The sequence below is a fragment of the Sinocyclocheilus anshuiensis genome, unplaced genomic scaffold, assembly GCF_001515605.1.
Source record: "Sinocyclocheilus anshuiensis isolate Anshui unplaced genomic scaffold, SAMN03320099.WGS_v1.1 scaffold446, whole genome shotgun sequence".
Lineage (NCBI taxonomy): Eukaryota > Metazoa > Chordata > Actinopteri > Cypriniformes > Cyprinidae > Sinocyclocheilus > Sinocyclocheilus anshuiensis.
Genome location: NW_015544247.1, coordinates 365,658 through 378,398, shown reverse-complemented (window position 1 = coordinate 378,398; position 12,741 = coordinate 365,658). Strand labels below are relative to the sequence as shown.

At 37.5% G+C, this 12,741-nt stretch overlaps 1 protein-coding gene across 2 annotated transcripts in view; it reads right to left on the bottom strand.

Moving 5' to 3' along the window:
- The window catches only part of LOC107697704 (parkin coregulated gene protein homolog), a 109,578-nt gene that overhangs the window by 37,729 nt on the left and 59,108 nt on the right, over positions 1–12,741 (bottom strand). For both annotated transcript variants that reach the window (XM_016498504.1, XM_016498505.1), the window contains exon 3: positions 1,944–2,115. In XM_016498504.1, the coding sequence (XP_016353990.1) occupies positions 1,944–2,115 (172 nt within the window). The remainder of the gene's footprint in view (positions 1–1,943; positions 2,116–12,741) is intronic.

Here is a 12,741-nt window from a genome sequence, read left to right as displayed (position 1 = left end):
TTTATGCATAGGTAAACATTTATATATAGTATATTCATAGTCAAAATCTGTCAGTAGGTTAGCTGTGTATAGGTACAGTGTTTATGTGAAGCATCCGTATAGTCTGTATTTTTTTAACTTATGTATAGGTAAACATTTATATATATATATATAGTATATTTATAATCAAAATCAGTCAGTAGGTTAGTTGTGTATAGGTTTTTACTGCTTTACTGTATAGGTTTTTACTTCATTGTTGTATGCCTGTATTTATGTAACACCGTGGTCCTGTGAGGCACGACATTTCGTTCCACTGTATGTCCCCACATGCAGCAGAATGACAATAAAGCTCAACTTGAACTTGAACTTGAACTTGAAAGAAGCAATTTCATTCATAAATATCTATTTTTCTATATGATTTGATTTCTACTGAGAAATAAGCTTTTGTTGTCATTAAATATATATTTGGTTACCTCTTGAATTATCTCACTAGATCATTGATGTTATGATGCATTTAAAGCCTGCCTGAACAAGGCATTTAGGAGGTACCTTCCAATCACCTCCATTTACTTCCTGCTCTCCTATATCTGTATAACACACTATGAAATTCTAATTACCAAACCAACACGGCAAACTGTTTTCAAGCGGTGTGACATTTGCACCGAAGGAGTGTTCTATAATTCATGGTGTGTGACACGTCTGGATGAGTGAAGATCTGTTTCTAAATCTCTCTAAATAAAGGAACCGTTAATTTCTCCCTCATATTAGGCTCTAAAAATGAACGAACTCACATACCTTTTCCTTCTCTAAATACCACAGGAGCACGACATTTAGACACTTCATTAATTGCGTTAGTTTAACTCCTGATACAAACCTATCTGCAGTCATTCCTGTGAGAGAGGGAAGGAAAAGTGTTCTCATCGATCGATCTATCGATCTATCTATCTATCTATCTATCTATCTATCTATCTATCTATCTATCTATCTATCTATCTACCTACCTACCTACCTATCTATCTATCTATCTATCTATCTATCTATCTATCTATCAATCAAGAAGAAGGATTATTTTATTGAATCATCTCACAGGAGCAGTGCAAAACATCGACCTTCTCGTTTTCAATCTCTTCAATGTGACCTTTGCTGTATGTGTAAGGTCAGTATTTGTTGTTGGTTTTTTTTCTCCAATTAGCTTCATCCATTCCTCCTTCTATCCATGATTTTCTAATGTATCCTAAGTTTTCTAAAGTCTTCATGAAAGAAGCTTATTTTGTCAGTAAGATGTATCTTGCATTTATAATACCATTTTTTAAACAGGAAGACAAGCAAAAATTAACCAATAAAAACTTACATTGTAAAAAAAAAAACATACATAATAACAAATGACTTCTATATCACATAACCATAACAGGGGTCTTTTTGCTTTGCTGGAAAAACATTTGAGTGTTTTTTAAACAAAAAATGAATAACAAAAATGATATTCTATCATTTAAACAGCATCGTAAGAACCCCTGGCAAAAAAATAAAGCACCAATGCCCAATATTGCTCTCATCACACTGGATTCTCCTTCAAATTGTTGAGCTCCTCACATGCCTTTGGCCAAACTCCAGCTGTGATATGCATTTTCAGCATTTCAAGGATTGCTCCTTACCACCTTTCCATAAGCCAGATTTATGGAGAGTGACTGCTTTAGAGTTTTGGAAGGTAGCCTCTTGGAGGCCTCCCTTAATACTGTAATAGTATTACTAATTTAATGCCATTTTTATTTTCTCTTTAGCAAGCTTTGGAATGCTTCTCCTATTCTTCCTCCAAGCTTTCAGATGAAGTGCATACTCGGTACCAAGGACAGACTGACCCCCATTGAAGGATTTTGTGACTTACAAAAAAAAAGAACTTTGGACAGTAATTAGTATACTGGACAGGAAGAGCACTAGGGAGCAAGTCTCATCTTAATGACACTCACTTTTGATGGGTATGATGAGCTGTGGAATAACAGGCAGGATCTTACTGCCACCATGCTCCAGCATGTCATGGATGCCCTGTCGAGCGAAGAACTCATAGGGGTGAACTGTCTCGCACAGTCCGTCAAAGAACAGCGGGAGGTAGTGATGGTAGTCCAGTTTTTCGATCTCCACCTGTTTAAAACACACACGCATACAGGGTGAGCATTATTTAAAGTGTGTCTGTTCACTATAAAATGTAGGAGCTGCTTCAAATGAGTGGAAGGCCAAAGGGTTTGTGTGTTTTTAAATAACCCCTCTTTGCGTATGTGCTTATATTAGACTCAACAAATACTCATAAGCTCCAAGCCGAGCAGCCCCTGTTTTAGTGCCCCTTAGCATGCTAGCACACATTCTGGAGGGGAGACTAGGGGGGACAGCTGTTCAGGGGCTTTAGAACACTCAAACATGTGACTTCCTGTTGGATCACACGTTCACACCTGTTTTGCTTGGGTTATGAGCATGGAAACAGACGTGAATAGACAAGGCCTGTTTCCTGTCCTTGAGTATTTGACATACAGTCACACACACTACTGCCTGTTTCTTTCTTTTCTTCTTTCTGTCACAAGTCTGTAAGTAGGTTTCATGATGTTGTGTTAAATTTTTTTCCAGTAAAAATATCAGAAAATTCCTAATAACTAAATGTATCTGTATGTATTATATTAAAGTGGTATGTATTAAAGATGTATAGGCTATATATTATAGTCATAGGAAAATATATTAATACTTGTTTTCAGTGAATATATCTTAAATTAATAACTCTATATTATTATTTTTAAGATAAACTTTACTAAATGTGTTACATTTTTGTTATAAACAAACAACAACAACAAAACAATTTGGGTAAAAGGGTAAAATAATAATAATAATAATAATTCAAGATATATTCTCTAAACTATTTTTTCATGTGCTTTTCAAGTAAATAAAATATAAAAATATTTCTTAACTAAATATTTTTAAAATGTTTAAATCTTTTATTGGAAAACAAAAAAATAGATTTAAAAAAAGAAAAGAAAAACATAATATGTATGGGTTTTTTTTGGCAATGCATTGTGTAGCTGTTTATTATGTTGTTCTGCTATTGGTTGATTTTATAGTGTGTGTGTGTGTGTGTGTGTGTGTGTGTGTGTGTGTGTGTGTGTGTGTGTGTGTGTGTGGCTGTGTCACATGACCCCCCTACAACTGTTCTTTATAGTGGTAGTGTCACTGATACCAGGAGCTGTGAGCTTGAAAGTTGCCAGAACCTCATCAAACCCCTCCTCTGAGATAAAAGCGTACACACACACACACACACACAAACACACATGCGCACACACTCACAAACACGGCATCATAAGCTTAGCAAGAGGGCTGATTGCTTAGAGCCAATTTACTGGCTAACCTTGACCTTTTCTGACTTGGTCAAGATCATCTTGGTGAGTCATGCAGCAAAACTTGAGTACAAAAGCAAATATGTGCAGTGTGCTGGTAGATAGACGACACACACACACACACACACACACACACACACACACACACACACACACACAGAGGCATAGCTAACCACAGACAGATGTCTCACATCACTGGGGTGATGTCTGTGGGACACAACCTCAGCCTGTAGCATTAATCACTGGAACACTGTGTGTGTGTGTGTGTGTGTGTGTGTGTGTGTGTGTGTGTGTGTGTGTGTGTCTGTGTCTGTGTGTGTGTGTGGGTGGGTCAGGTTTTGCCTACATTGTGAGGAATAAATGTTCCAACATGGATATTAAAACACTACCATTGTGGAGACCAGGCCATAAAAATGGCTTTACTAAATAATTAATTAATGACAAGATAAACATCCAAAAAGTTTTCTGTGGGAAATAGGTTTAAGATTAGGGTGTAACGCATATAATTAACTCAGTCTGAAGACAATAGAAGTCAGAAAGGCTCTGCCATGATAGAAAAACCAACATGTATGTGTGAGCAGATCTCCAAGGAAATTTATAAGGCTGTGTTGACCACGAATGCATGTGCACCTGATGTGGGTTCTGAAGGGATATTTTTATTAGTTATTGTGAATTCAGTGCCAACACGTACACTCATTATAGCCAAGCGTGCTGAGCCACCTTCACAAAACTCACACCCCTGCAGAGAAAGAGTCAGTGTCACTTACATTTTTTTCATACACACAGCAGAATATATGTAGATTATTAAGCCACAAATGCAAAGTTGCTACTGTTTTGTTATTAGTTTAAGTATTTGCTATTGACTTTTCAAATGCGGAGTTTTGCGCATCGTGTGTTTGTATGTGTGTGTGCGCGCGCGAGAGCGTGTGTGTGAGAGAGAGAGAGAGAGAGAGACAGGGTCACATCACAGTGGAGTCCATGTCAACATATTCTGTTACACCAAATACACAAAATAATGATCTTTAAAAAGGCATCATATGACCCCTTTAATAATCACAATTAAAAAAATAATAATTTTTAATTAAACATTTATATGCACTACCTTTCAAAAGTTTGGTGTCAGTAAAAATTTTACTGTCTAAGAAAGAAGTCTCAGTGCTCACCATGGCTGCATTTATTTGATCAAAAATACAGTAAAATATAATTGTTACCATTTAAAATAACTGTTTTCTATTTTTATATATTAAATATGAAAAATAAAAATAGAAAATATATTTGATATTTAATTTATACTTTTTCCTGTGATTTTTTTTTCAGCAGTACTTTTACTTATTATTAACGTTATTTTTGTGGAAACCACAAAATTGTACATTGTTCAGGATCAAGTTTTTCAGAATTTATCAGTATTCTTTGATGAATAGAAAATTCTAAAGAACAGCATTTATTTTCTTATTATATAGTAGGACTAACCAACTTTTAAAAGCAATAAGGCACTAAAGGCTGTCTTGTGTCTGCATCATGCCTAACAACACCCTTCAGGCCTGTTTCACAACACACACAAAAGCAGTGTGTTTTCATATTACCACACTTATTAAAACATCACAGTATTCACACAGCCTGTGTTCACTAATCCAATAAATTCCACTTCCTGTCAATCATTTTCCAATTCAATATCCTGTGGGGTGTGGCAAATTTAATTCAAATTCACACTTGTGAACAGAAAGACAGCCAATTCTTAAAAACTGAACTGTGCTCGCTCCTGGTGTGTGAGCGCTTGTCCTTTAAAAGGATTTTGATAGCTCTCACGTCTATTTGTGTAACATATTGATTTAGAGCAGCCGGAGATGTTAAAGGAAAGACAAATGATTTGTCACCAGTGCAAAAACAAAGAAATATGAGGATCATCACACTTGCTGCGAATGTGACATACATAAACCACAGAATGAGACTGAACGGCTCAAAAGAGACACCATTGGTAAGGTATTTGAAGTAAATAAAAAAAAGATTGCTTTACAATGAAACAGAGATTTATTTCTGACTCTTATAAAAATCGAAGCCCATTCTTTACTATTTACACATGATTTCATTTGCAGTCTATTCAAAAGACAAGGGTGAAATGTCAAGTGGGATTTGAAGAGAGCAAATCTGATCATAAGTGGTCAGTGAGACAGAGACCAGGGTTGTCCCATATCGGTTGCTATGAGGACAGCAAAGATTTCAGTGGCAAATAAGTGAGCACTGAAATTACAGGTGCAGGGAAAAAGGCAAATAAGGGAGTCAGTGAAACATGAAAAGTGCTGGTCTCGCTGAAAGAGTTTCTGTTGAATGGATGCAATTATGATCCTTTTGGAAGCCATTAAAACTGTAACTGCCCAAGAGCAGAGCTGTTGAAAGCTTTTAATGCCTGACTGATTGGGCAGAAAGACAGGCAGGTGCGGTTTGAGCTTGTATGGCTGCAGTGGAACGGATGAGGCAGAGCCGAAACTAACTGCCGGCACTCCAGACACGCTCTGGCATTGAGGTGAGACATAAGGCTTGATGTGAACGCCAGCAGCACATTTCTCCCAGCGAGCCGAGCACAAAGACACCTGTAGGGGGAAATGGTCAACCCGTGGTGTCTATCATGAAGATGAATGACCAAACTGGCCACTTGATTTTATACCATCACTAGAAGAGGAAGAGGCACTCAAGGACACTCAAAGGACTTTGTGAGTTCCCCGTGCCACGGAGGACGAGTGAGATGGTACTAAACACAATACAGGCATGCTCTCAACAAATACTACACAAATTTCAAGTTGGACAGTCAGCCTGACACACATTATGACAGTTTGAAATGTGCCCTCCATGTGCAAGAGGAGGTAAATGTTCAAAGCAATGTCCTGGCTATGAAAGTGTGACCTGTGCGAGTGAAAAATGTCATTGCATTTCAGGGAACTACAGAGGGAGGAAAATAACTTGACATCCTCTCTTTGCCAGGCTGTTGCTGTAAGATAGAGGAGCAGTTTTTCTGGCATGAGAGGAGGGGGGAGTATACATTTTCAGGCTCATTCTGCAAGGAAATCATTCTGTTTTCTGGAGATGGCTGATGAAATCACCAGCTGACACGCGGGGGCATATGTGACACAGGCAGGGCTTCGTCTGTCGAAATGTATTCACACCACATCAAAGTGCTGTTCACATATGCTATATATGTCATGTACAGGAAAGACAAAAGTCCTACTGGAACGTGATGGGTCTCATTCATGAAATTTGAGCAGAACAAAAATAACAATTATTATAATAATAATTTAAACATATTTTTGAATTTTACTAAAGTTTTTCAAGTAAAGAAATCTTATAATAATAATAATAGCTGCTATTAATTATTAAAAAAGAATGCCTGTTAAATTATTTAATTATCATATTTAATGAAAAAATGTGTATATAAAATATTTAATACAAGGGTTTTTGCAGGTTTTATGAAAGTACATTTAAGACTTTTAAGAAAAGGTAAAGAAAATTTAAGGAATAAATTGAATGGAACACAATGCATCAATATGCGTCTCCAAATGTCTCCATTATTTTTTTTTTATTAATTTTACAAAAGGAAAAAAAAAATATTGTGCCAAACCTCTGCTCCCAATCATTAGAATATGGAAACTTTTACTGTAACTTTTAAAAGCATAAAAAAAAAAAAACGATGCTCTTCATCAGTATTCTTGTCTTGTTATATGTGCAAATGTCTAAAATTTGTAAAACAAAATACATTTACTTGAGAAGTGAAATAAGCAGTTTTGTTTTATGAAAACAATAACAAATATTTACCAATGTCAACTTAATTCAACTTAAACCAACCTACTTCAAAGAGAAAAAGTTCACTGATGTTTGTTTTTGTTTTAAGCATCTCACTTAATTAAACTCACTTCATTCTGTGCAGTTTCTCATAAAACAAGACTTCATAATGTATTTTGATTTCAGGATGTTTAGATATTTATACTGGAAAACAAAGCAAAAAATAATAAGGAAGATACCATTTTTTTTTGCAGTTTGCAACATTTAATTCCATGACTTTATGAATGTAAGACTTTCTACTTTTTAAAGCCTTAATCTGTGGAAGGGTGAATTAAGATTTTTAAGACCCTTTTAAGACCCACAGAAAACCTGTATAAAATAAAATGATAATATAATATAATATAATATAAGCGGTTTGAGCTTGTATGGCTGCAGTGGAACGGATGAGGCAGAGCCGAAACTAACTGCCGGCACTCCAGACACGCTCTGGCATTGAGGTGAGACATAAGGCTTGATGTGAACGCCAGCAGCACATTTCTCCCAGCGAGCCGAGCACAAAGACACCTGTAGGGGGAAATGGTCAACCCGTGGTGTCTATCATGAAGATGAATGACCAAACTGGCCACTTGATTTTATACCATCACTAGAAGAGGAAGAGGCACTCAAGGACACTCAAAGGACTTTGTGAGTTCCCCGTGCCACGGAGGACGAGTGAGATGGTACTAAACACAATACAGGCATGCTCTCAACAAATACTACACAAATTTCAAGTTGGACAGTCAGCCTGACACACATTATGACAGTTTGAAATGTGCCCTCCATGTGCAAGAGGAGGTAAATGTTCAAAGCAATGTCCTGGCTATGAAAGTGTGACCTGTGCGAGTGAAAAATGTCATTGCATTTCAGGGAACTACAGAGGGAGGAAAATAACTTGACATCCTCTCTTTGCCAGGCTGTTGCTGTAAGATAGAGGAGCAGTTTTTCTGGCATGAGAGGAGGGGGGAGTATACATTTTCAGGCTCATTCTGCAAGGAAATCATTCTGTTTTCTGGAGATGGCTGATGAAATCACCAGCTGACACGCGGGGGCATATGTGACACAGGCAGGGCTTCGTCTGTCGAAATGTATTCACACCACATCAAAGTGCTGTTCACATATGCTATATATGTCATGTACAGGAAAGACAAAAGTCCTACTGGAACGTGATGGGTCTCATTCATGAAATTTGAGCAGAACAAAAATAACAATTATTATAATAATAATTTAAACATATTTTTGAATTTTACTAAAGTTTTTCAAGTAAAGAAATCTTATAATAATAATAATAGCTGCTATTAATTATTAAAAAAGAATGCCTGTTAAATTATTTAATTATCATATTTAATGAAAAAATGTGTATATAAAATATTTAATACAAGGGTTTTTGCAGGTTTTATGAAAGTACATTTAAGACTTTTAAGAAAAGGTAAAGAAAATTTAAGGAATAAATTGAATGGAACACAATGCATCAATATGCGTCTCCAAATGTCTCCATTATTTTTTTTTTATTAATTTTACAAAAGGAAAAAAAAAATATTGTGCCAAACCTCTGCTCCCAATCATTAGAATATGGAAACTTTTACTGTAACTTTTAAAAGCATAAAAAAAAAAAAACGATGCTCTTCATCAGTATTCTTGTCTTGTTATATGTGCAAATGTCTAAAATTTGTAAAACAAAATACATTTACTTGAGAAGTGAAATAAGCAGTTTTGTTTTATGAAAACAATAACAAATATTTACCAATGTCAACTTAATTCAACTTAAACCAACCTACTTCAAAGAGAAAAAGTTCACTGATGTTTGTTTTTGTTTTAAGCATCTCACTTAATTAAACTCACTTCATTCTGTGCAGTTTCTCATAAAACAAGACTTCATAATGTATTTTGATTTCAGGATGTTTAGATATTTATACTGGAAAACAAAGCAAAAAATAATAAGGAAGATACCATTTTTTTTTGCAGTTTGCAACATTTAATTCCATGACTTTATGAATGTAAGACTTTCTACTTTTTAAAGCCTTAATCTGTGGAAGGGTGAATTAAGATTTTTAAGACCCTTTTAAGACCCACGGAAAACCTGTATAAAATAAAATGATAATATAATATAATATAATATAATATAATATAATATAATATAAAAATTTCCTTTACACTATACTGAAGCCTTTTGTTCTGCAAACAAGAAAACCGTATAACATAGGAGAGGCAAATTTTTCTGCTCCTCCAGTCACCTAAGATAAAGAAATCCAAAGCCTGTGTGTGTATCATATATTTGGCCTGGATAACAGGAATGCTGTGTGACTCACACCCAGCTTTCCATCACCAAACAAACACACATTTTCCTGTACTTAAGCTAATGTCAGGAGAAACCACCGGCACACATCTAATGCCGGTGGTGCTGAAGAGCTCCAGGAAGGTGACGGGCTGTAACAGCAGCGCTCCAGAGCAGACAGGCTGGAGTTGCAGCCGTGGGGCTGTGAGAGGCGGGAGAGAGTTGACAGGTATTGTCAGGAAACTCAGTGAGCGGCCAGCAGACGGAGACAGGCTTGTCTCTGACGGGTTTATTGAAAAAGCTGCAGGCGCAAACAGCTTGAGCCAACATGGCTCTACAACACACACACACTCACCATACATAGACATAGATGGTCTTATTTCTCATTCTGCTTCTAAGAGTCTCTTTTACCTCTCTTTTCTTCAGGCACTAAGTACATTCAGCAGGAGGAAGAGCAGAGACAGACAGAGAAAATAACAAAAAAAAAAGCCATGTAAATATTGACAGAAGAGGTCTAGTACATATGCCCCAACATATTGAACTGGTCTGTAAAGGCCCAGACTCACCAGTCGCAGAAAACAATTATTTATGTTTGGAAAACAAAACAAAACAAAACAAAGAAAATAAAATAAAAAACAAAATACACAAAATAAAAAATAATACATGTAGGGGAATGTGATGAGTGGGGGCGGGGCCGAGAGCCATGGGAACGGAGCGAGGCCGGTGGAGTAATTGATAATGAGCGACACCTGCACCACTCACCGGTCTCGAGTCTCACGGAGGAGCTCCGGAAGGATAAAAAGGAGGGGTGACGACAGTGAAAGATAAGAGGGGACCAGGCCTGGACTTTATTTTGTGTTTTGTGTGCGGCAGTCGTCCGCGAGGGGCTGCCACTTTACTTTCATTTTGTGTTTGTTTATTTGATTAAAGTTTGGTTTAAATGTTCGCCGGTTCCCGCCTCCTTCTTCCCGAACTACGAACGTTGTTACAGGGAACAAACAAACAAACAGAAAAAAAAACTAAACAAATAAAAAAAAAACAGAAAATACAAAATAAAAAAACAACAGAAAATAGAAACATATAAAAATGTTAAAAACAAAACATTAACTAAAATCCATAATTAAACACAATTATACAATTATACAATATACCTATGTTTTGAACAAAACAAAAAAGACAACAAAAATAAAAAAAAACAATTAAATAAATGAGATAAAAATGTTAAAAACAAAATGTCAACAAATTAATAATTAAACACAATAATACAATAAAATAATACAATTACATTTATGTATAAAATTTATAAAAAGTCTCAAGTTCAAATCTCAGAGAAATATACTTTTTTTTAATAAAGCAAGTAAACTTACAACTTTCAATGAGAGGGCCAAACAGAACTGGGAGCAGATGTGAAACTGGTGTGGATGAGTGATTGAGAAGTGAAGTGCACATTTGAGAGCTGTATGCGAAACACTGCTGCCCCAGGCAACTGCCTATATTACCTATGCCAGGATCCGGCACTTGAGCTAGTACTCATATGGGCAATGTGAGTTTGAATATGGCTCAACATATTTCTCAGCCTTCTCTCTTTCCATCATTTCCTGTCACCTCTCGGTGTCTGTCTTTGTAAGTGGAGCTTCTCTAGCTAAATTGCTCACTCCACGAGTTTGAAGCACGGTTAGAAATGGCTGGTAAAACCAAACTTTTTCTCTTCTAGTAACTAGTGCCAATCCTGTCTGGAGTCAGGAGGAAGATGAAGAGAATAGGGTGTGGAGAGAGATGGAAGTGGAATTCACTTTTGGGCTTTGCTAATCACTTTTGGGCTTAGGGAAAGACTGGCAGAAATGGAAAAGGAGTGAGTTAATGAGAAAATATGAGGATTCTTGTGAGGCCTTTGAATGAAATATGGCTGATATTCTCTGTGTGCGGTGGAGACAGGGCTGTCTGTCATTAGCACGCTGAGGGCAGAGAATCTAGGCTAAGTGTTCAGGCCATTTCTGTTGCCTTTCCAACCGACTGCGTAGATATGAGGATTTCACAGCCTATTACACATGATAATTGGAGAACATATTGAATTGGAGGCAATTTTCTCTTCTTCTTTGTATGCATAAATGTTTACAGTATTCACAGTAAAGGCTTGTCTGGAAGCATGTGACAGAGCATGCTAGATGACGGATCCAGTCACGTATTCAGTATTTGTTTCTATAAATGTGCTTGGCACTCTGTCAAATAATAAAAAATAAAAATAACGGCATAATAGAGAAATGATGAATGTTTTGTTTACACGGTTTATTAGCAATTCCCAGCACGCAGTGTTATTCAATAACAGCACTTAACTAAAAGCGCACCTTTCTCTCATTTCATTGTTGCCACTTCTCCAAATCAATCAGTGAAAAAGAATGAGTGAAAGAGAAAAGAGATACGCGGACAAAAATTACAGAATAGGTAAACATTTGTATTAGCTGCAAAATTTTGGCAATTTGGGCAAAAAAAAAAATCTGTCAATAGTATATACGAAGCACAGCTCACCCTGAAGTCACTTTCAAACCAAGCAGATTAGTGTTGGTCAAAGCAAAGAATGAACTGAAATCTTTTTCCCTCACACAAAATTACCAATCGCATGGATTCCTATTGCAAATTCCCCTAACAACAGTTAATGTGAACACACTTTAAGACTTTCTGAATGTCACACTTCTCGGGAGGCAAGGAGGGAGGAACGAGGAAACACGGAGATAACTTCAATTCACAGTCTTTAATGATCACACGGGGAACGTAGGAGATACTGGAACACAAGGAATGACGTTTGAGGACTGACAAACACTAACTGAACGGACTGGGGCTTTTAAACACTGGGTGATTGGGAAAACACAGGTGCAAGGAATGACTAATTAAAAGGGAACACAGCACACCTGGGGAGGAAAAACACAACACAAAGAGTCCAGGGGCGTGACATTACCCCCCCCCCCCTCCCGGAAGGTGCGTCCTCGCACCGTAGAAACAACATGGGGAGGGGAGTGGGTGGGAACTAGGGAGGAGGCTCAGGAGGAGGACGGACACCCGGGAGGGGGCCGGCAGACAGATTCCAGGGAGGAGACGACAGAGGGAGGAGCCAGGGAGGAGACAGGAGGGACCCGGAGCAGGAAGAGCACAGCAGGACCCAGGCCACAGCCATAACAGCGGCCCACGGTGGAGCCGACGGAGGGAGGAGGAATGGCCACCCACTCCAGGGGGCCGACCAACGGCGGCGGAGCAGGTGGGGGAGGAGCCTTAGGCGGAGACGGAGAGCCAACGAGCCAGGGGGATGCCGAGGAT